At 35.0% G+C, this 20,724-nt stretch overlaps 1 protein-coding gene across 4 annotated transcripts in view; it reads left to right on the top strand.

The window, feature by feature from the left end:
• The window catches only part of CTNNA2 (catenin alpha 2), a 455,013-nt gene that overhangs the window by 370,026 nt on the left and 64,263 nt on the right, over window positions 1–20,724 (top strand). Inside the window, exon 10 of one of the 4 annotated variants that reach the window (XM_042871704.1) lies at window positions 13,886–13,971. The exons of the other annotated variants lie outside the window; for them this stretch is intronic. Coding sequence (XP_042727638.1) covers window positions 13,886–13,894 — 9 coding nt within the window. The 3' untranslated portion in view covers window positions 13,895–13,971. Of the gene's footprint in view, window positions 1–13,885; window positions 13,972–20,724 lie in introns of those variants that run through there. 4 annotated transcript variants of the gene reach the window in all.

The following is a 20,724-nucleotide window of genomic DNA, read 5'->3' as shown; positions in this document are numbered from 1 at the left end:
ATCTGGCTCTGGAGCTTGCGAGGTCCTCTGTAGGAAGAAGTATTTACAGAATCCTGCTGTGATCTTCAGGCTGCACTATTAACACAAACATGGGTGCAAGTTAACAATTTGGGAATGGAGCAATTGTCTACAGCAAATGATGAAGACAATCCCTCAGCACCTGCCCTCATAAACTTTCTGATAAAATCCAGGCTGGCTAAAAGAGGAGTAACTTTACTGGAGGGGTGCTTCATCAACATAGTTAGGTTCGTAAAATTTTCTAGTAAACAAACAAGCAGGCTACAAACTGTGATACTGATTGTGTTATCTCAATCATTTTCTACTAATTTTTCCATTTCCTTTATTTTTAAATTGCTGAACTTCTTTATTTCATAGCATAGCACTTTGATATATTCATAGCAAAGGAATCCAAGGGTAACTTTTTTGTTCACAGTTCTTTCTGTGATATACAAAATAAGCATATGCTACATAACGTAAACAGCCTGTGAGCAATGATTGTTGTTGTTCTTTTCCTCTTTTCTAACTCCCGAAAGAGTAGAAGATAAAACAAAAGAAAGGAAGTGGTAGATTTGGCATCTTCATTTCAAATAGAACACATCTCTGCCTTTGGGACTATAGATATAAAGCCACTAGGTCCCTATTTGTTACTGAATGACTGAACACTTTCATTATGTTTTCACTTATTGGAAATATGCACTTTTATGGGGAACTTTCTATAAATTAAAATGTACTTTGGCCACTTTGCTTTTCTCTGCAATTCTTTAATATTGCTTTTGTTTGCTTACTCTTAAGAGAGTTCGTTTCACAAAAAATGTTTTCTTCTTGCTGAGAAATTTGTACCAAGTAATTTCCCAGTATTTTCCACTTATCAGCCGAAAGTGTCTATTTAACCACATATCTATACATTTTATATAAAGTTTGTCTATAAACCACATTTACTTATTGTGTCTGTAAAAGAGATGAAGTCCAATTACACCCTTTTTAATTACAGTGTAATATTTTAAATATTTTACAGGGAATAACACCTGCTTGGGTAGAGGTTTACTATTCAAGTCTAATCTTGCTACTCTGCTGTGTGGTTGCTGTGGCACAGAATCATCCCAAGATAAAATCCTTTTAAGTTTTAATACCTGTTTATGTCTATCTTGCACGCTCCAATCAAATAGCAGTTTATGTGATTTAAAATTAGATAATAACACAAATAGGACCTCTTGGTATCTTTTTAATTAATTGATCCCATGTATTATGGGATTAATGACAGCTCCTAACCAGTTGTTTGAAATGTATGACCTTAGTATATTCACAGTGTCTAGAGTGGGAGTCATCCTCTGAATCTTCCATAGAAAGAACTGCTTTGAAGTGATGTGGTATATAATGCTATTAGTGAAAGGGGTCCTTTGGAGCCTAAACTTTGAACTTAAAACAATTGCAGTAGGCATGTTGTTGGTTTTTTTTATTTCCATTAGGGAAGTGAAGCAATTAAGGAGAAGCTCCTTAATTACTCCCTCATCGCTAAGAGAAATAAAACTAGTTACCAGAGTCACTGCTTTCAGATGGTTAGCATGAGTCCTTGGTATCTTTATCATGATGTGGTGTTAAATTATTAACTGTATGGCTGCTCAGCCCATGCTGTTTAGCAACAAGAAATCAGCACTGTGCAGGTATGTGGTGTACCTACCTTCAATTTGTTTTATGTTTTGTTTTGTGTTTTATTTTTTGATATATCTTTCCACTGGGCAGGAAATATGAAAGCCTCCTCACTTACCAGCCGAGATTTATTACTAGCATTCGTGACTGAACAACCCATTAGTTTTCTGACAACATAGAAGAAGTTCTCTTAACACAGAAAATGGGCTGTGATTGGAAGTGGGAAGTTCAGCAAGTGACAATAATCTTAGAGAGGTTGGTAACAGAAGGTGCTATCTGCCTGTCCTTCTAATGGTTAGGAACATCACTTGCCTTCTATTTATTCTTGTTGCAGCTGGGTATTGCTTGTGACACTAGATTTTCTCTGTCATTGACCATTGTTTCCAGCTGGAAGAAGGATGCATTAGAGCAAGTAGAGCGGTTTCTAAGAAGTATGTATCTTTCAACAAATATTAAGATATACCTAGCAGAAGGGCAGCTAATTTCTTATCTGACTTCTGTTGACTCTCTCATCTTTTTACTCACTTCCAATGTACTAAGGGCACTGGATATGTTCTCAAGAGGAATCTGGAAGAAGATTGATAGTCAGGCCTCTGCCCCTACTGTAGGCCACCTGCATCTCTGCTGTCATATGTTATTCCTCTGCTAGCTAAGAAGAATAACTATAAAAATCAGCACTGCATAGAGCAAGTTTTTTTTTTTTTTTCTTATAATCATGTTTTTTTTTCAATGCAAAACATCTTTGCCCTGATTGTTTCAAGATAATGTCTTGTCTTACTGTATTGACTTCAAGATTTGTGTTATTTACTGTTGAGAATGACTTCCATTTATTTTGTGCAACTGCTCCCAATGTGTTGGGAGTACTGCATCCAGGCCTGGGGCCCCCAGCACAGGAGTTGTAGAATCATAGAATTGCTCAGGCTGGAAAAGACCATAAAGATCACCACAATCTATCCATACTACCCTAACCCTGAGCACCACATCCAAATGTTTTTTTTGTTTGTTTGTTTTTTTTAAACGCGTTCAGGGCTGGTGGCTCAACCATCTCCAGTGCTTAATAACCCTTTTTGTAAAGAAGTTTTTCCTGATGTCTAACCTAAACTTCCCCTGGTGCAATTTAAGGCCATTTTTCCTTGTCCTGGAACTAGTGAGAAGAGACCAACTCTGCTCTCACTGTAATTGCCTTTTAGATACTGGAATGCAGCAGTAAGTTCTACACCCAGTCTCCTTTTTCCTCATGCTAAGCAGCCCAGGTTCCTTCAGTCTCTTCTCATACGGCATACCCTCCATGCCCTTCACAAACGTTGTTGCCCTTCTTTGGACTAGTTCCAGCACCTCCATGTCCCTTCTCTACTCGGGTGCCCCAAACTGAACACAGTACTTAAGTTGAGGCCTCACCAATGCTGAGTACAGGGGCAGGATTACTTCCCTAGTCCTGCTCAAAGGAAGGATGTGGAGCTCTTGGAGTGGGTTCAGAGGAGGTCCACTAAGATGATCAGAGGGCTGGAGCACCTCTCCTATGAGGAAAGGTGGAGGGAACTGGGCTTGTTTAGCTTCGAGAAGAGATGACTCTGGGGAGACCTCATTGTGGCCTTCCATACTTGGAGTATATAAGCAGGAAGGGAAATGGCTGTTTATGAGGGTGGGTAGTGATAGGACAAGGGGAAATGGTTTTAAACTGAGATGGGGAGGTTTAGGTTGGATATCAGGAAGAAGTTTTTCACTTCAGAGGGTGGTGACGCATGGAACAGGTTGCCCAAGGAGGTTGTGGATGCCCCATCCCTGCAGGCATTCAAGGCCAGGCTGGATGTGGCTCTGGGCAGCCTGGTCTGCTGGTTGGTGACCCTGCTCATGGCAGGGGGTTTGAAACTTGATCTTTGAGGTCCTTTTCAACCTAGGCCATTCTATGATTCTGTGACATCTAATTCAGACACCTTCCCCATTTCCAGTCTCTGATTGTGGAGGTGCAGAGGTTAAGATTTTAAGGCAGGGCAGATAAGGTACACGACATGTTATTTATTCAGAGTTGATATTTTCTAGACAGCTCCACCCAGCCATGCTCATTCTTTATTCATAGACTCACATTTGATTTTTGAAAATTGTATTAATTATGTCTGTATTGGTAAGCCTTAACCATAACTACTACTTTTCCTAGTGCTTCTTTAAAAAAATAGTATTTTTACTCCTATATTTTCTCAGTTCTGTTTGGATTAATTTTTGTTGCTCTGGGTATTTTAGAATTACATTGGTGAATTATTTAGCATTTATTTAGCATCTTTCTCTTGTTGTGATGTATTAACATGGCTATATTTTAACCAGTGGATGATATGAACTATGCTCTCAGTTTTCACTGTAAAACAGGAGAGTTTAACCATAGCATCATAGAGTCATCTGAGTTGGAAGGGACCTTTAAAGGCCATCTGTTTCAATTCTCCTGCAGTGAACAGGGATACCTACAGCTCCATCACATGCCGAGAGCCCCATCCAGCCTGACTTCAAATGTCTCCAGAGATGGGGAATCCAGCATATTGCTGGGCAAAAAAATGAAGAACATCTCTCTTAGACCATGTAACTTAGGATAGAAATAAGGGTATTAGTGAGAGGCAAAGAGAAGGTTTAAATACAGGTTTATATGTTCATATTCCAAACTCATGACAGAATAGAAAGTATGCTAAGAGTTTACATGATTGTAGCAAAAGAGAGTAGATCTCCTGAGCTTTTTTCAGCTTGTTGGACAGAAACAGAGGGTTTAGCACTTCTTAGGAAGTGAGAAAGTTCAGTGCAAGCAAAGTGCTTCTAAGGAGACTGAAAAGAGCATTTGCAAGAAAATGAGTTATAAATAAAGGGCATTTTGTAATGCTCAAAAATCATAGGAGATTCACAGGGAAAACCCATGTCAAAGGCCTGAAGACAAAACGACCTGATTAATGATGGGGCTTCTAGCTGAAACAGAAAAAGAAATTGTAATTAAAAAAAAAATAAATCTCATGACTTCTAACAAAAGCTGTAGCAGCTTTAATTTATAAACAAATCAAAATACAGTCTCGCTATATGAGTCAAAATTTCAGATATGGACCCTTAAGTAGTATGCTTGTTAATCTAGATAAAAATATGTAAATGTGAAAACATTATCTCCAAACCTCAATGTCATATGTTCACTGGACATTGTACAAGGCTGTCCGTGTTGCGTGAGCTCATGCAATGTGTGGGTCACAGTGTAACCTATCCTGCTATGTCCCTGTATTCTGTTACCTAGGTTCTAACAAGCATGGAGATTATGGTGCTGTATGCATCCGTGCCAGTACTGTATCCATTTTGTTGATACTGCACAAGTGTCAAAATATTTCACACTGCCAAAATATGAGTGACTCGTTGGAATCCTTAATATGAGAAGGAGGATACATAGGGAAACTTGCAATAAGCTATATTTGAGTGCTCACAGTAGCACCAGATCAATTTACCTAGACTTCATTAATACCTTGTTGTATTAATATTTAGGAAGACTAAATTATGAATTAAATCTCCTTTATGCCAAGTTTTTATTGGAAACTTTTCACTGATTCTTGGAATAACTGATTAAAAGTACAGTAACATCGCAGTGAATTTCCCTTAGTAGTAAATTTTATTACCCCACCTGTAATTCAAATATTGATATTTCATAATTTTTAGCACTTACATTTTTTTCCACATTTCATCTGTGTGACTGAAGATACTTGTTATAGTAATTCCGTTCTTCATGTAGATACTTACCTATACATCCATCCAACAACTTCCCAAACTTTCTGACTTTTTCTCACCGTTCAGTAGATGGAAGTAATACTTGTAAGCATGTGGTTTTTGTCTTTAGGTGAAAAGGTCATGTCACGTCAATGCTTTTGTGTCTTTTTCTGGGATTTTCGGTTGTTTTGAGTGAGGAAATGCAGGTTTTGCCATTCTGGATAAGTTCAATAACTGTTGTTACTGTGTTTTCCCACATATAATCTAAGTCTTCAATGCCCTGTGCTACTTTTAAAATATGTTTCTGTGAAAATAGATTTTCAGGCAACCAGCAGAGATAGATGAACCATGCTTTTGTTTCCCTGAGGATAGTTGTTGTTTGGACAACTGCACATCTTTTGCTGGAAGTTCTTTTCTATAGAAGCATATGAGGAAAATGTTAAATCAGTGTTGCTTGCAATACTGGTGCTGAAACTCAAGTATATATGGGACTAGATGTTTTTTGAGAGTTTAGTTATTATTATTACTACTACTTGTTGACAATCCATGTATTATAAATATGAAAATCCAATGTTGCAGATAGATATGAATCTAGTAAACTATTGTTCATTATCTTTCTAGATATAAACTTGAGCTCAATGAGAATATATAGAAGTGCAAATACGTCATTAGGTAAATACTACACTCATTCAGAAAATATCTAGGTATGATGAGTATGATTGTAATCCAAATAATAAGGCTCCACAGTGTTTGAAATGCTGTTTACAAGTTGATTTGAAGATAGATTTCTAAACAAAAAAAAAAAAAAAATACACCTTTTCTGCTAGAATTACAGTGTAACAAAAGTGTGTATTGCGATTCAATAGAAAATTTTGGTCCCTTCCAATACAAGCCATTCTATGATAGTAAGAAGGATTGACTTCATGGCATAGCATGAAAAATGTTTGGTCTTGTTGCTTTATTTTGAAGTTCAGAGCATCAACTAAAAGTGTTAAGTGGATTTTCTTCAAAGCTCCAGAAAGTTTTTCCTTTGGCCCTAGAGAAAGCATAAGGAATGTCAGCTTGAAGACAAGGTCTTGAGAAACTTGTAAGTAGCTGAGAAAAGGAGTTTAGAGTGGAAGTGTCATCTCCACAGTAAGTTTATTGTTACAGTAGACAAGTTATAAAACACCAGGTAAAAATGTATTCGGTCGATACTGAAGTGGTTTCAAGACTTCAAAAGTTCAGGAGAAGAGTTTCTGCAAGTCTTAATCTCCTTACAATACCTTATGGTTGAAGGCACATGATAGAGAAGAGAGCTAAAGTCAAGATTTATGCTTCTTGTAGTCAAAAGATCTGTAGGACAAAGGCCCTGCTTCTAAAATGTGAGTGATTTAAGTGTAGTGATGTCACCTGAATATCTTTGCTATTGTAGCTAGGTGAGAAAGTCAAGTCACTGCTTTATAAGGAACCTTTTGTCAAAGGCAAATAGTTGACTTGGTGTTTTTTGCATAACATTGAAACTGTTACTGTCTCTTCAAAGCTTGCAATTCTGCAATTGTACCCTTTGAAGTATCAATTAAGTGCCTTGGGTTTTTTTTTCCTCTTGTAGTCAAAATAAGAAAAGAACAATTCTTACACATTGACATGCAGAATGTATAGCAGATCAACTGTTACCATTTTGAGAAATAACATGTACCATTTAAAGGGATTTGTAAATTTGACCATGCTCAAGGAAGCGTTTAAGAGCCACTATAAAATCCTAATAAGATCCTAAACTAGCATTTGTTATGCTATAGAAAAGTCTTTCGAATATGTTTTTGTTGAAGATAAAAGAAAATGTCAGAAGAAAGGTGATAGTATTCAGCACCATACATTAAGAAGAGAATAAGGCAATGAACATGTGGAAGTTTTTTGACAGATGTGGGGATAATGCAAAAGAAGCAATGGCTATATTTCATTTGATGTGCAGTATAACTTTCTTGATAGGATAATTATTCCTATGGGAATGCTAACGTAACTGACTAGTGTTAATAAAAAAAAAAAAAGATCTGAGGCTTTGTGTTATCCCTGTCAGACGGTATCAAAGGACATCCCTTTTACAAAAGAATGTTTGGTAATTTTGTTAGCTTGTGTTATAAAAACTGAAGTGCATACCTGAAATGTTGCACTAGCTGCTACTGACTGCCATACCTACAAAAGTCAACATCTAGTCATACACAGACTGTGGGGTTGGAGGAGCAAAACACTTCCCATTTTAAGAGAGGAGTAAGTTTGGGACTGCCTCATGAGACTGAATGTGCACAAATCTATGGGGCCAAAAGACATGCGTCCCCAAGTCTTGAAGGAACTGGTTGATGTGACTGTCAAGGCATTCTCCATCATATCTGAAAAGTCATGCCTGTTAAGTGACATCTGTGGTGAGTTGAAAAAGGGAAATATCACTCCCAATTTTAAGAAAGAGAGAAAGGAATTCTTGTGGAAGACATGTTAAGGCACATCCAAGGAGGTGATATGTGAGTCAGCATGGCTTTTCCAAGAGCAGATTGTGCCTCACCAATCTATTGGCCTTCTGTGATGAAGTGGAATGGAAAGGCAACTGATACTGCCTGTCTGGACTTGTGCAAGGCTTTTGATATGGTCCCACATCACAGCCTTATCTCTAAATTGGGGAATTATGGATTTGAAGGACAGACTATTTGATGGATAAAGAATTGATAGAATAGTCACAGCCAAAGGATTGTGGTCAGCAGACTTTTTGCACAGTCTCCTATAGATAGGATAGGAACTAATTGCTCTATTATCTTGTTATACACTGTAAGTCAAACACTGTAGGAAGCTTTAATATTTCACTTAATCTGTCTAAGTAAGGAAAATCAAAGGGTGATCAAATTCCACATGTCAGGATTCCTATCTCTATCATAAAATCATAGACTGTCATATATTTCAGTTTTACTATAATCCTTGTTTACTTCATTGAATAGTAAGTCTAAATAGCATGGACAGATCACTGACAACCTTATACAAAAGGTTCTACATAAACATAAAATAAACATAAAATAAATAAACTATAAACATAAAATATTAATCATACTAATTTTGAGACAAGTCATTTTTAAAACCTTTAATATATAAAAGCACTACAGATATAAATCATTCATTTCATTTGATTATTTTCAGTCAGTCTTTTTATTTACTGCCTGTTCATCCAGTCTTTCAAATGTACTGTAATATTCTAGAACTCATTTTCACCCCAAGTAAGAATCTTTTATTTTTTTCTCTTCTCCATCCGTTTTTGATTAGAGAGCAAGTTCAGAGTCACACCATATATTTTCTTTTGTGAAAGTCCCTGATACCAGCTTTTCCATCTGAAAAGATGTGCAGAGAATGAGATGGCAAAAAGCCAGAAAACAGCAGGAGCTCTGGAGTGCAATGTGCAAGTACACTTTTACCTTAGTTTTTCTGCAGAACCTCTGTTCTATCTCACCCGTGTCATGGACAACGATCATCTTTTACTTTATACTTACTGTTCGTTCTTATTTTTAATAAAACTCATCAATTTCTGTTGAGAAAAAATTCATCACTCCATGTGTAAATAACTAAATTAAAAAATGAAATAGGTGTCAGCTAAATATATTCAATTTTGGTGGCAGTTATTAGAATGATCCATAATTTTCTTTCATTAATGTTAGAAGACAATGTTTCCAATATTACTGTTAACATCCCATTCTTTGCTTTTACCTGCCACTTTAGGAATACATAATTGTCTTCTAGAGAAGTATTGTTTTTCCACACCTTCAAACTTTTCTTCTTTTCATTTTATGATAATATTTAATATTCCAAAAAATGTTTGGCATTTTGAAAGCAAAAAGGAAGCATATAAGAGCAGATGTTCAGTATAAGATGAGAAGACTTTCTTCATCTTCACAGGAGCTGTGACAGCTTCCATCAAACAGGTGTCAATCCATGGCTTCCACCTTGACTGAACTCAGTGGAAATACAGCAGCTCAGGTTATAAGGATTTGGGTTATACTTCCTGCCTCAAACATCTTTGACTTGTACGTGTATCAAAAGTCTTCCTTCTAGAAATTTTGAGGTTTTTTGTTGAACTCACTGAGAAAACTTTTGAAACTTTATCATTATATTTACTTTGCAGCTAATATCCTATAAAGCAAAGTGATTTGCCCATTGACCTGTGGCAAATTTAGAAAAAGTCTAATAATCGTGATTCCTTTCAGCAGTTCATCATTGAGGCTTTCACTCTCCTTGTTCTAGTTTCTAGGTTTAAACCATACCATCTCTTGAATTTTGGTTGACTTGTTATTTACATATCACTTAAAATAGTAAACTAGATAGAAGTAGGCAAGAATCTCAAGAATCTTCAAGTGTTTAGAAGCCATTAAAAGCAGCCTACACTTTGCTATATATAAACCAGTAAAAGTAAATATAGTAAATTTCCAGGATTAATTTTGAATAGCTACAAACTTAATGATAAACAATATGAGACTCATTGTCCCTGACTTTGGCCTTAGACTTGTCAGTTATCCTTTTAGATGGCTACTGTCTGTGCCCTCTTTATCTCTTACTGACAAAACAAGGATGACTTTGCAATCCCAAGTTAGGGGCTTTTAGCTAAAATAGCTAAAATAGGTGCCATGCATTCCTGCTGAAGAGACTTTACTCATGCAACTCTATGGAGAGCCTAACCTGCTAAGTAGCAATAATGCCCTTTTAACAGCTGATGCTGAGTTATGTACAGTGGTCTTAAACCTGTAATTACTAATGTCTGAAGTAAAAGTTTTCTCCTGTAGAGATGGTTTTTGTTTTTCTAGTTTTGTATTCAATTTCTTACAGTGAGGGCATTATGTTCTTGTAATTACCTTCTTATGAAAACCCAGAATGCTTCATTTACATCAGATTCTTTCCTTGCTTTAACACCTTGCTTTAATAATATAAAGTCTCTTTGAAAATGAGAAAATCAGACTCATGTCCATAAATATCAACGTTTCCCACCTCATACAGGCTGGATATATGTTTCTCTAGTATTTTCCCTTGAGCTGCAGAAAAAAAATAATCTGTTGCCATTGTCTGTGGTCAGTTGAATTTCAACCTCTTTGACTGAGGTCTGACATTATTTTAGTCCACAGTGTCTGGTCAGAGATGTTCCTGTTTTCATGTTATTTGCAATGGAAACTATCTTGGCATGTGATTTTAACACGACAGATGGGACACAGATCAACTTGGCTGACCTCTACTTTAAGCATTTAAATTAAATAGCTAAAATGATTATATTACCATAAGATAAACTTCCAGGAACTTCTTACTCTGTAGAACAAGCTGAATAGTTAACAAGTGCCAATTGCAACCCTGTAATTGCAGTAGATGAAGAGTTCAGTTTTCACAGCAGTTTTGTGAAAATGAAAGAAACTTCCAGTGAGTTTAATGAGAACCATAGGGATAGAATACTTAGAAAACTTACTTCTCTCACTAAGAAAACCAAAATAATACTGGTGGTAACAGGCTCCATTAAATAGGAAATAAAAGAAGAGCATCTGAAACTCTGCTTTCATCCTAATAAGAAACTTTATTACTAAGTTAATATATATACATATAATATAAATAATCACCTACACCTTTTGATTAAATTCAGCTTTGTATTTGTACCTCATTATGCAATTTTGTCATACTTATGTGATAATTATCATTATTATTTCTTCATTTTGATATCTGCTTAAAAGAGCCTTTCATTGTGTTAGAAGACATTTAGGGTAAAATTTTCTTCTTAAGTTCCTTGTGTAGAATATAACTTTGCATATGGATCCAGGATGAATTCTGCAGTTAAGAAGAACGCAGAATATCTTAGTACTTTTCATAAAGGTGCAGGAGGCTTGCTGTTAAAGAAAGGAGCAATGGGGGAAAAAGGCCTCTATAGATGTAATTGAGAATCATGCAAATATATTCAGTGTTATGGACATGCAAGAAACATTGTCAAGAACAGTAGTTAGCCAAATCTAATTACTCAAATATTCTGTAAAATAACTTCTCATTTCAAGTTGGTTTCTAATCTGCAAATTCCAGAGAATTTCAAACTCTCTTTTGGAAAGAGATTCTTGCTTCCCAGTACCTATTTTGAAGTCGCTGCCAGGATTTAACTGGCATAATGATCATAAATCTCATAAATCTTCTAAATTTCATTTTGAAAATACATGTATACAATTAAATTCATTCCAGAATGTTAAGAACCTCCCTTGTAGTCATCTCAGATATATTTGTAACACATTACCGTAGCTTTCTCTGATGTCCTATTTCCCCATCCTGCCTCGAAACTCTATATTTAGTGTAGTTCTCAGTGCTCTCTTTGAGCATATTGTAAGTGAAGTTTTGCAAGTGTTTTTTCTAACAATACAATTTATTTTCTTAAATTATCACTACTGACTTCTCTTCAACCTTTTCAATATCAGCTTCAATCTCTTGGATGCTTTATCTCTGATCTGTTTTCTTTGGACTTTAAAATTGATTATGCAAGTATGATGCTTATTACAGATGATCATCTGTGTATGTAACCTGTCAGAACCACTATAATTCCTTATGACATAAGGCGATGTAATTTCTATCTCTGCTTAATCTTTTCTTTACTTTCTTTGTCTGATGAACATTGAGGTAATATATGATCCTTCCACAGATACTCTAAGGGCTAACCCAAGTCTTTTTTTCCTGATAAATGTATCTAAATTTCTAAATAAAAGAGGATCAGAAAATAAATGTAAGAACTGGTATTATTTAGTGGCTTTCTCTCAATTAATAATATTGACATATATATATTTTTTTTTCTTAAGAAAACCTTCTAGAAGGAACCATTTGCATTCCTTGTTACACGAGGTACTTGCCTTTTATGACAGGAAGGAATTGTAGGGAACATTTATAGACCTAAAGTGACAGGGAGACAATGTTTAGTCATCTGTAGAAATCTGCTCAGTGCCTGGAGACTCTAGTGAGGGTATCCTTCTTTAAAATAAAGGCTTCTTCCTAGAATATTACTTGTTGATGTTTAGACAGACAGAATGATGATGATATGGGAAGCAACAAGTGAAAATTAATTTGGGCTTCTTTTTTCTTTTTAACTTCCTTTTTTGGATATGCAGTTTCAACTACTTTACAATGTACTGAGGTGTATTTTGTCGGGTCAATACCCTGAAGTATCTCAGGAACACATAAAATGTCTGTGAAGCTCAAATTCTCAGGTAACTGATGGTAATTGTTTGATAAATGCACTGACATCAGTATGTGACTGTGTAAGGCTGAAAAATGGCAGGATGGTGCAGGAAAATGTGAGTTGCGTGAAAACTCAGTAGAAATTTTCAATGACAGTGCCTCTGAAATCAGATGTAGGATGGCTCCTTAAACTGTGTTGGAGGCATCAGCTGCTAATATAATCCCAAAGAGAATAGCCCTGACAGCAAGTAGTGGGTAAGGCTTGTAGGTGGCAGATAAATGTGGCCAGTTTGTTGCATAGTAACATGCAAAGCCATTCTTTTGAAATGAATCTTGTGCTGATTATGGTATTCCAAACAGATAAATGCATTGGATATTAAATCCAGAAGTGCATTTCTGTGTTACTGCAGGTTTGAATTATTCTAGAAAAGCCTAGGACTGGACAGATGCTCCAGAAATTTCTCATGAGTTCTTTCCCAGTAAGAAATGCTATTTTAGGTCAACATAAACTGTTTGTGAATGTTTACTGAATTTGGCCAATAGAAAAGTTCTAGAAATTAATAGCAAAGGTTGGAAGGTTGCAGTGCTTTACTTTAAAATTGCAGAGAGGGTCGAATATATCGAAGAGGATGTAAAATATATTCAGTGTCAACCTGAGGCAATTTTTTTGTGATGACTTTTCATTGCAGACAATAAATAGAAAAAATGTATTATTTAAACAGCCCTATTTTTGGCATGCATTTCATATACAGATAGTCTGTTTAGCACAGTTTTAAATTTTTATTTTCTTATTATGAAGGAGTTTTCCTGAACCTGTCGTATGTTTATAGTAGAGCTCTACTCTCACCTCTGTATATAGTCTTCTTAATAATAGTCTTGACGAAATATATGAGGATAAAATTAATGCATTAATAATATGTTAAAGCATGTAGGAATTCTTGCGTATTTGAGCAGCTTGATCATGTTTCCTGCAGTAGTGTGTAATATCAAACATGATGCCACTACTGTTATTGAAGTATTTTACTCAATATCAGTCATTTGGTTCAGTTACTATACTCCTCATTTCGTTCCTTAAGCTAAAATAACAAAGTGCTGGCTTTTTGGTGAACCACCTATATATTCATTATAACAGCCACCATTCTTGTTTGGTGAGATAAATAAGTGTTTGCTGTGATTGTGGTGATAAGCGTTAGTTATTAAAGAAAGTAAAACTTTTCTTCACAATATTTAATGTTTATTTTAGAGGAGAAAAAACAACCCTATAACAAGATCGTATAATCTTGGTTATTTCCTGTTCAAAAATCTTGATTTTTTTTTTTTTTATTTTAAGGTGCTTTAGAGCCACAGTTGGCCAGAAGCAAAGAAGCCATTAAAAGGAAACATTTCTATCTCATTTCCTATGATTGTCTTTTTGCTTCTGAGTCAATACATTGGATGAGATACTAGTTCTATAACTTGAGTTAAAAGAAAATACATCTTACTCTTCAAAAAACATACTGAATAAAGGGATTGTTTTACCTTGAAACGTGAGCTAATCTTATAATAAACAGAGAAAATATATGTTAATGTTTCTAAACCGAATGTCTATTTAATGTGGGTTCATTCACTCTAGACATAAGATATATGTAATTATTGTCTTTATTTCAACTCACTTTCTAACTCTGGAGAAATACACTAATAAACAAGCACTGATATTTTTCCCATTTTAAGTGTAAACAAATGGGTAGAATTGATTTTACCAGAACTAGAATTTTCTTCTGAAGTTTAGCTGCTTCATTCTGCATCTGACAAAAGGATGACTTTTTATTTGAAGCTCTATTTGAAAGAGGTTCTGAATTACATGTAATTGACCGCATTTGGCTTCAGATTGAAAACTTATTTTTGACTACATTTAGTGCATAGCTGGGAAGGTGACAAGTGTGTTTTGTAGCCAGTTGGTTTGAGTGTTGTCTATAGTAGTTAAAGGTGTGGGCTTGAGCACCTTGAGGCAAAGAATGGAAATAGCCCTTGATGTCTAACAGAGTTCTTGTGTCTTCTTCCCAATGTATTTTAAAGTCAAGAAGACTCTACTAGTGTTGGAGAAACAGAATGACAATGGGAGAGGTCATAACATTTGCAGGAGGTGACAGAAGTTTTTGCCTTTGTTCAGTGTTTGTCTGTGTTATGAAAGCAGAACCTGCCTGACATTTCATAAAGTTGTTTTATTACCAATTTGTCTGATCTTGAAGCTAGTTTTCATTGCTATAATGCTGCATGAAAACCCAAAGTATTGAGTTTTCAATGATAGCAATGATGGCCTACCTGAATTCTGACAACTTACGAGAGATTTTCTAGATTTTGTGAAAAAAATGAATAAGGCTAGGTAAAAATAAATACCTTTTTTGGTACGCAAGCACTGCATCAGCTACGTTTTCAAATTTTTAATATTTTTGACAGAACTTGAGCTCTTTCTGCTCCTCCCATCAGAACTCAGTCACCATGACATGTTGAACTCATTTGGGAAAAATAGTTACAGCAAAAAAAAAAAAAAAGAAAAAAGATAATTATTGTCTCTGGTTAATCTTTGTCTGTACTTTATTTTATCATAGACAAAAGATAAAATTTCTTTAAAGCAGAGTTAAGGCATCACTGATAAGTTAAAATGTTCTCCAAATACATACTAGTTAATTATACATTATCTACCTTTTACAGTGGACTTAAGGTTTTAGCTTATTAAAGAAGAGAATTTGTTGCTTGATAGCAGCAGCTGTGCTATAAATGAACGTTAAGGAAGATGATTATCTTAGTTAATTTGAAAGTAGTTTGTGTGCCAGCAATCCAACAAAGAAAACTTCAGTCCTGCAAATTGTTTACAATTTTGATATAATAATTATTATTTGGATTTGGTATAAATTCTTCTTTTAATTGACTTATCCATTACATAAAGTGTAAAATCCCTTCCCAATTAAAGTGGAAAAATTAAAGAATTTGTGTAGCTGTTCGATAAATAAAGAGCTTAAATTTCAGTTTGAACAAGTAAACTATAGGCAGCTTGTAAAAGACTTTCTCTCAGTCATCTTCTTGAAGCTTGTGACTTCAGTATCCATTCTGTCCACATCCAAGTTTAGGCAACTTTTTGGGAACCTGCAATCTGAGTTACTCTTTTCTGGGAAGTATATTCATCACTCTGTATAAGCTAGCTAGATTGGTTTGGAGAGTAGTCGTCTTTTCCTTTCTTTACTTTGATACCAATGTGGAAGGAATATGCTGCTGGCTGGCTGACCTAGACTTTCAAGGAACCATAAGGACATTGAGAATTAAGGAGCAGAAAACTATGAGTAATGATTGTCAATTTTAATCATTATATGGCCACTTTCTGCATACTGAGGTGAATATGTAGAGATCTGGAAATCATATACTGCCATTCCTTAAAAACAAAGCTTTTTTTTGTTTGTTTGTTTGTTTTTTTACAAAAAAGCTAAGAGTCCTTCTACGTAGGCCATTTGGGAATGGAAGTATGAAGTTCCAACTCACTAAAGGCCAATACTTTATTATATAAATGCATAAAAAATGGTTCAAAATACTTTGAAATCTTTCATAATATAGTGCAAACTTGCACTGGCATGCTCGGGTATCTTTTCTTAATTCCAGTTTGAATTGTGTTTCTTAGGAGGAAAAAAAAAAAAACATCGCTTGAAGCAGGCTTCAATTGCGTTGCATAAATCCAGAGTAATAACATGAATTCAGTCCAGTATGTCTAATTTTACCAGCATAGAAGAATGCAGTATCTGTCCTACTATATATTTAGGATTTTTTCTAAAGATCTATTCTTAGCTGGAATGTTAGTTTGAATGTCAGTGTCAAATGTCAGCAGGGGTGTTAAATGTTAGTTTGTTGTTTGCATCTTTGTTCCTTTAGCCTGTGTAGATTAAACTAGCATTCCTAAGCTTGTTGACACAGTGTAGGTTGTTTTCCCTCCCATAAATCATGTGAATTCAAGTAGAACATTAAGACTTTCGACTTGACTGTGTTTTCTTTTAAGCCGTTCTCTCAAAATGAGATCAGGTTATTCGAAGTTTATCACTTCTGTGCTCCCTTCTGAAATTGGGTGCTTTCCTAAACTGGGAATGGAGCAACATAAAAATCACTTGTTCTTCTATTCTATTCTTATCTTCTATTCCAAAAATGAATAAAGCTGATCTGAAGTACACCAGTATTTTCTCAACGCAATTTCTTCTCAAATATTCTCAATTAATGTTCATTTACCATCATTTATATATATATATATATATATATATATTTTTTTTTTGCTTCTAAGAAAAAACAATTTAGGAATTTTGACAAATAATTTGAAAAACATTTCCTTTTTTTTTTTTTTTTTCCCTAATCAAAAAATCCGTAAATGGTTGTGTAAGAGTATTGGTTTGTCTGTGTGCATATTTGTATGATGCTATATTATCACATTTTAATCAAACAGGTAAATAAGTATTGCAGCAACAAACTTGTAACCTAATTTCAATGGCACTCTGTGTCACTACACTACACAATTATCTGTGATTTTAGTGTTTTGTGGTGTTTCTGAAGATTACAACATAAAATTAGTATAACAGGTAGCAAGCAAGAGCTTGCAGACTGTTGACTGTCATTCAAACAGAGTAGTTTCTCCAACTGGAACAGCCTAAGGTAGGTTATGTTTCCATTGACTCATAAATGAAATTGGTTTCCCTGTGTTTATGTAAATAAACACTTCACCATGCATTATGCTCAGACTTCTGAGCTCATTTCTCCTATCACTTGCACTGATGTATATCAGGATTAATTCTATTGAAGGTGATGACGAAGTTGTCCTAAGTACATGAGAAAAATTGATGGTTTGGTAGTGTCGATTTCATAGCAAGCTGTAATTTTTGAAGAAAGAATAAAATTAGTAGCAAAAACTTCTAGCAATGTGAATCCAAGTTGCAGCATGTTGTATTGCCATTTGGGAATTGCTGTCTTTGGGACAAAACTCTGTTGCATGTTTGGTTCTGAGACACACTGTCAGAGCACTTGTGCTGGTCCTTTCCCTGTCCTTTTCACTGGCAGTAAGCTGTCATCATGGAAGTTGCCAAGGGGTTTAGAGAGCTAAAAAATATTGCAATGGAAAAAAATAGCAAGGATTTATAAAATGAAATGTTTTTAAAAAGTGTCAGTTCTCTGACAGTAAAAAGAAATATGTGCATATAATAGCTAGAACAAAATATTCACTGGCTCTTTGGTTTCTTGTTATTCTGGCTTCATTCTGATGCCAGTTTCTTCTGTTTAATATCAATTTATAAAACTGTGTTACATGTTCACTGACCCCTGATAACTAAACAAATCCCAGTGTGCGGCTAGATGAATAAATTCCGGTTTAATATATGCTGATGATGGTTCAGTGAATTTATAATAAATTAACCATTAAAAAAGCAGGTTAGAAGAAAAAGCAATAGGAAAAAATCTGGGTTTGTGATACAGCATTCATTTCTGGTGGTAGTATACTATAGATATATTTGTATACAGACTACAACATATTCTTCAGTCAATCAATACTGAGGTGGACTTTTTTTTCTTTCCCCAAGGAAAGAAATGCTTTCATAATCAATTGCCATGATTAGAAAATCCTATTTTGTTTATTTCTTTCTATACTAGATTGGTTGTAAGATTCATTTATACTTTAGTTTATCAAAGAGTGCGTTCCATGAGTCAAAGCTGGTGCAAATTGCTAAGGTTTTGCAGAAGAGGAAACGAAGATGCAGTATGTCATCTGAGGATCTTCAGCTCTGTCTTGTTGGGCTAATTCTTAATCAATTAAGAGTTTCAGCTGTTTTGGTTTAGTGTTGATCAGTTTTGTATTTCTACTTTAGAATTGTCATTGACTGAAATATTGAAGGTGATCTACAGTTCTTTACTCTGCACGTACTTAAATGTTTTTTAGAGAAACATTTGAACCTCCTCTGCCTCCTTCTTACACATGCAATTTAAAGATTATATATATATATATAAATTCCTGACATTTTATTCAGTTCAAGGTTTCTGTTAACATTTCTCATTGTTATAACAAGGATTGGCTTTCAAATACATAGAATTGTTGAGCTTACAGTGTTAAATTTTAAATAATACAAGTAGTGCTCAAAAATAACATCAGATTTGCATTACTTGAGGTGTCTAAGATATTACAAACATCTGAGTAGAGACAGCAATAGCAATGCATTAAGCAGATCAGAGAAACCAGTGTGTCACCTCTTCTGAAGATAACTCACCAGAAAAATAAAAATCCTTCAAAGATATATTTTAACATTTTTCCTTTGGTCTTCCAAGCTTGTGAAGGTAGTGTAGGAACCTAGGTAATATGTGGAAATTTAATTTACAAGATGAAAATGCTTAGGTTCAAACACTGATCCATTGTGATGTTTCAAGTGAAGAAAAGTACATGCAGAATAAAAATTTTGAAGGAACATCAAAATTTCTTTTAGATACAAATGTATTTTACACTGACATATGAAATTTCCCAGTACATCACACTTCAAGGGCTTTTGTTTGTATTTTTTCAAGTACTGAATTTTTGTGAAATTATGATCATATAAAAGTTGTTTAATGGATGAGAATAGCCTTACTACTGTGCAGTAGGTGAGTATTGTTCTTTTCACTCAAAATCTGATAGCTGAGATACAGATTTTAGTGAGCAAAATTCACTAAAAGATCCATGTCATTTTTCTTGATGCTGTTGCTGAATCTTAACATCACAAAAGTGAGTAGGCCCTAGTTGTGGTTAGTGCTTGCTCATTGCAGTTGGTCTGGTACATCTGACCTCACTAGATGCTGTTGCAAGTTTTCCCCACTTGCAGGTTTCACGTAGAGCAGTAGAAATTCATACAGCTATCATCTATGTGAGGTTCGTGAGACTGGGTTTAGCAAACATCTGTCACATGGATTTGTAAGACCTTATCCTGTCTTCAGATGGGCATCATTTGTCTGCTTTCGGTTCTAATTTCCCCAACTTCTAGTATTGTTATATTGTTATGCAGTAGAAAAGATGCTCCAGATGAAACTAACTTCACCAGAATATTTCCAAAATTAAAAGAAGCTTGATTTGCTTATCTTAATGAAGGATATAGGGATATCTTACCCTCTTATGCTCCACAGACAAGCAGTCCATGGGTTAAAGAAAAATATCTGGATGTGATCATAGGTGAAATCATTGCTTCTTAAAACAGCATGTGATGGGCCTGACCAGAGACTTAATAATGATCTATTTTATTGGATATGTGCTTATATTTCCTATATTTTTGTTTTTTTTTTTTTTCTTTCCTTCCTGAGAATATATGAGGAAACATTTCATTTAGAGAAGGATCTTGGAAAGCTGAATGATGACCTCTTATTTGACAAAGGATACCTTTCTGATCAACATAGGGGAGAAATAGACCCTTCTAGTCCCATAATTCACTCATTTGCCTGTGGTTGATTTTAAAGGTGATTTAGTGAAAAGGTCATGTAGAAGCCAGAAACCAAAGCACTAAAGGAACTCCTTGGCCTCACCTAGTATTTCACATATCCAGAATGGTATCAAAGGTGTTGTATTCAACACACCACTATAAAAGTTCCTATAAAAAGCATGATAAAACATCCTGTTACTACAAACCTGCCTTCTCATAACCACCACATAACCCCACAGAAACAGTAAGTGTAATGTTTCCTACTTGTGTTTTTTCAGATGTACAGTTCTTGTAGTTTGTAGGAAGAAATATTTTTTATTAGACAAGCAGCTTTGTGAACACCAGATGTTATGAATATTGGTTACTTAGAGATTTGTATTTCTGGCCAAATGTCAGATCCAGCTGAAGGTTTTTCCACAGAATTTATGAAGCCTCTCACCTATTCAGATTCCTCAGTGTGGGGTAGTAGGTGTACTCATTCCTCAGTGACACATTAAGGGGCTAATAAGGCGTGTCCTTAAAACAATGACCTATTTTCCTTTATTATTTAGGAATATTATTACCACTGAGGTCTTCATCCGCTAATTTACTTTAATTAATGAAAAGCTTTAAAAAAAAATTGTTCAGGTGGACTGATGGAGTGACTCTGCAGTTCTGTCATGGACTCATTGGCCTTTTGAACTACCAGTTCATAAAGGAGCCCAAGACATTATTCATATTCTTATTAAGTCTAATA

Source organism: Lagopus leucura, unplaced genomic scaffold, assembly GCF_019238085.1.
Source record: "Lagopus leucura isolate 7727_CA_CO unplaced genomic scaffold, USGS_WTPT01 Super-Scaffold_100004, whole genome shotgun sequence".
Classification (NCBI taxonomy): Eukaryota; Metazoa; Chordata; class Aves; order Galliformes; family Phasianidae; genus Lagopus; species Lagopus leucura.
This window is presented reverse-complemented; position numbering and strand designations above follow the sequence as displayed.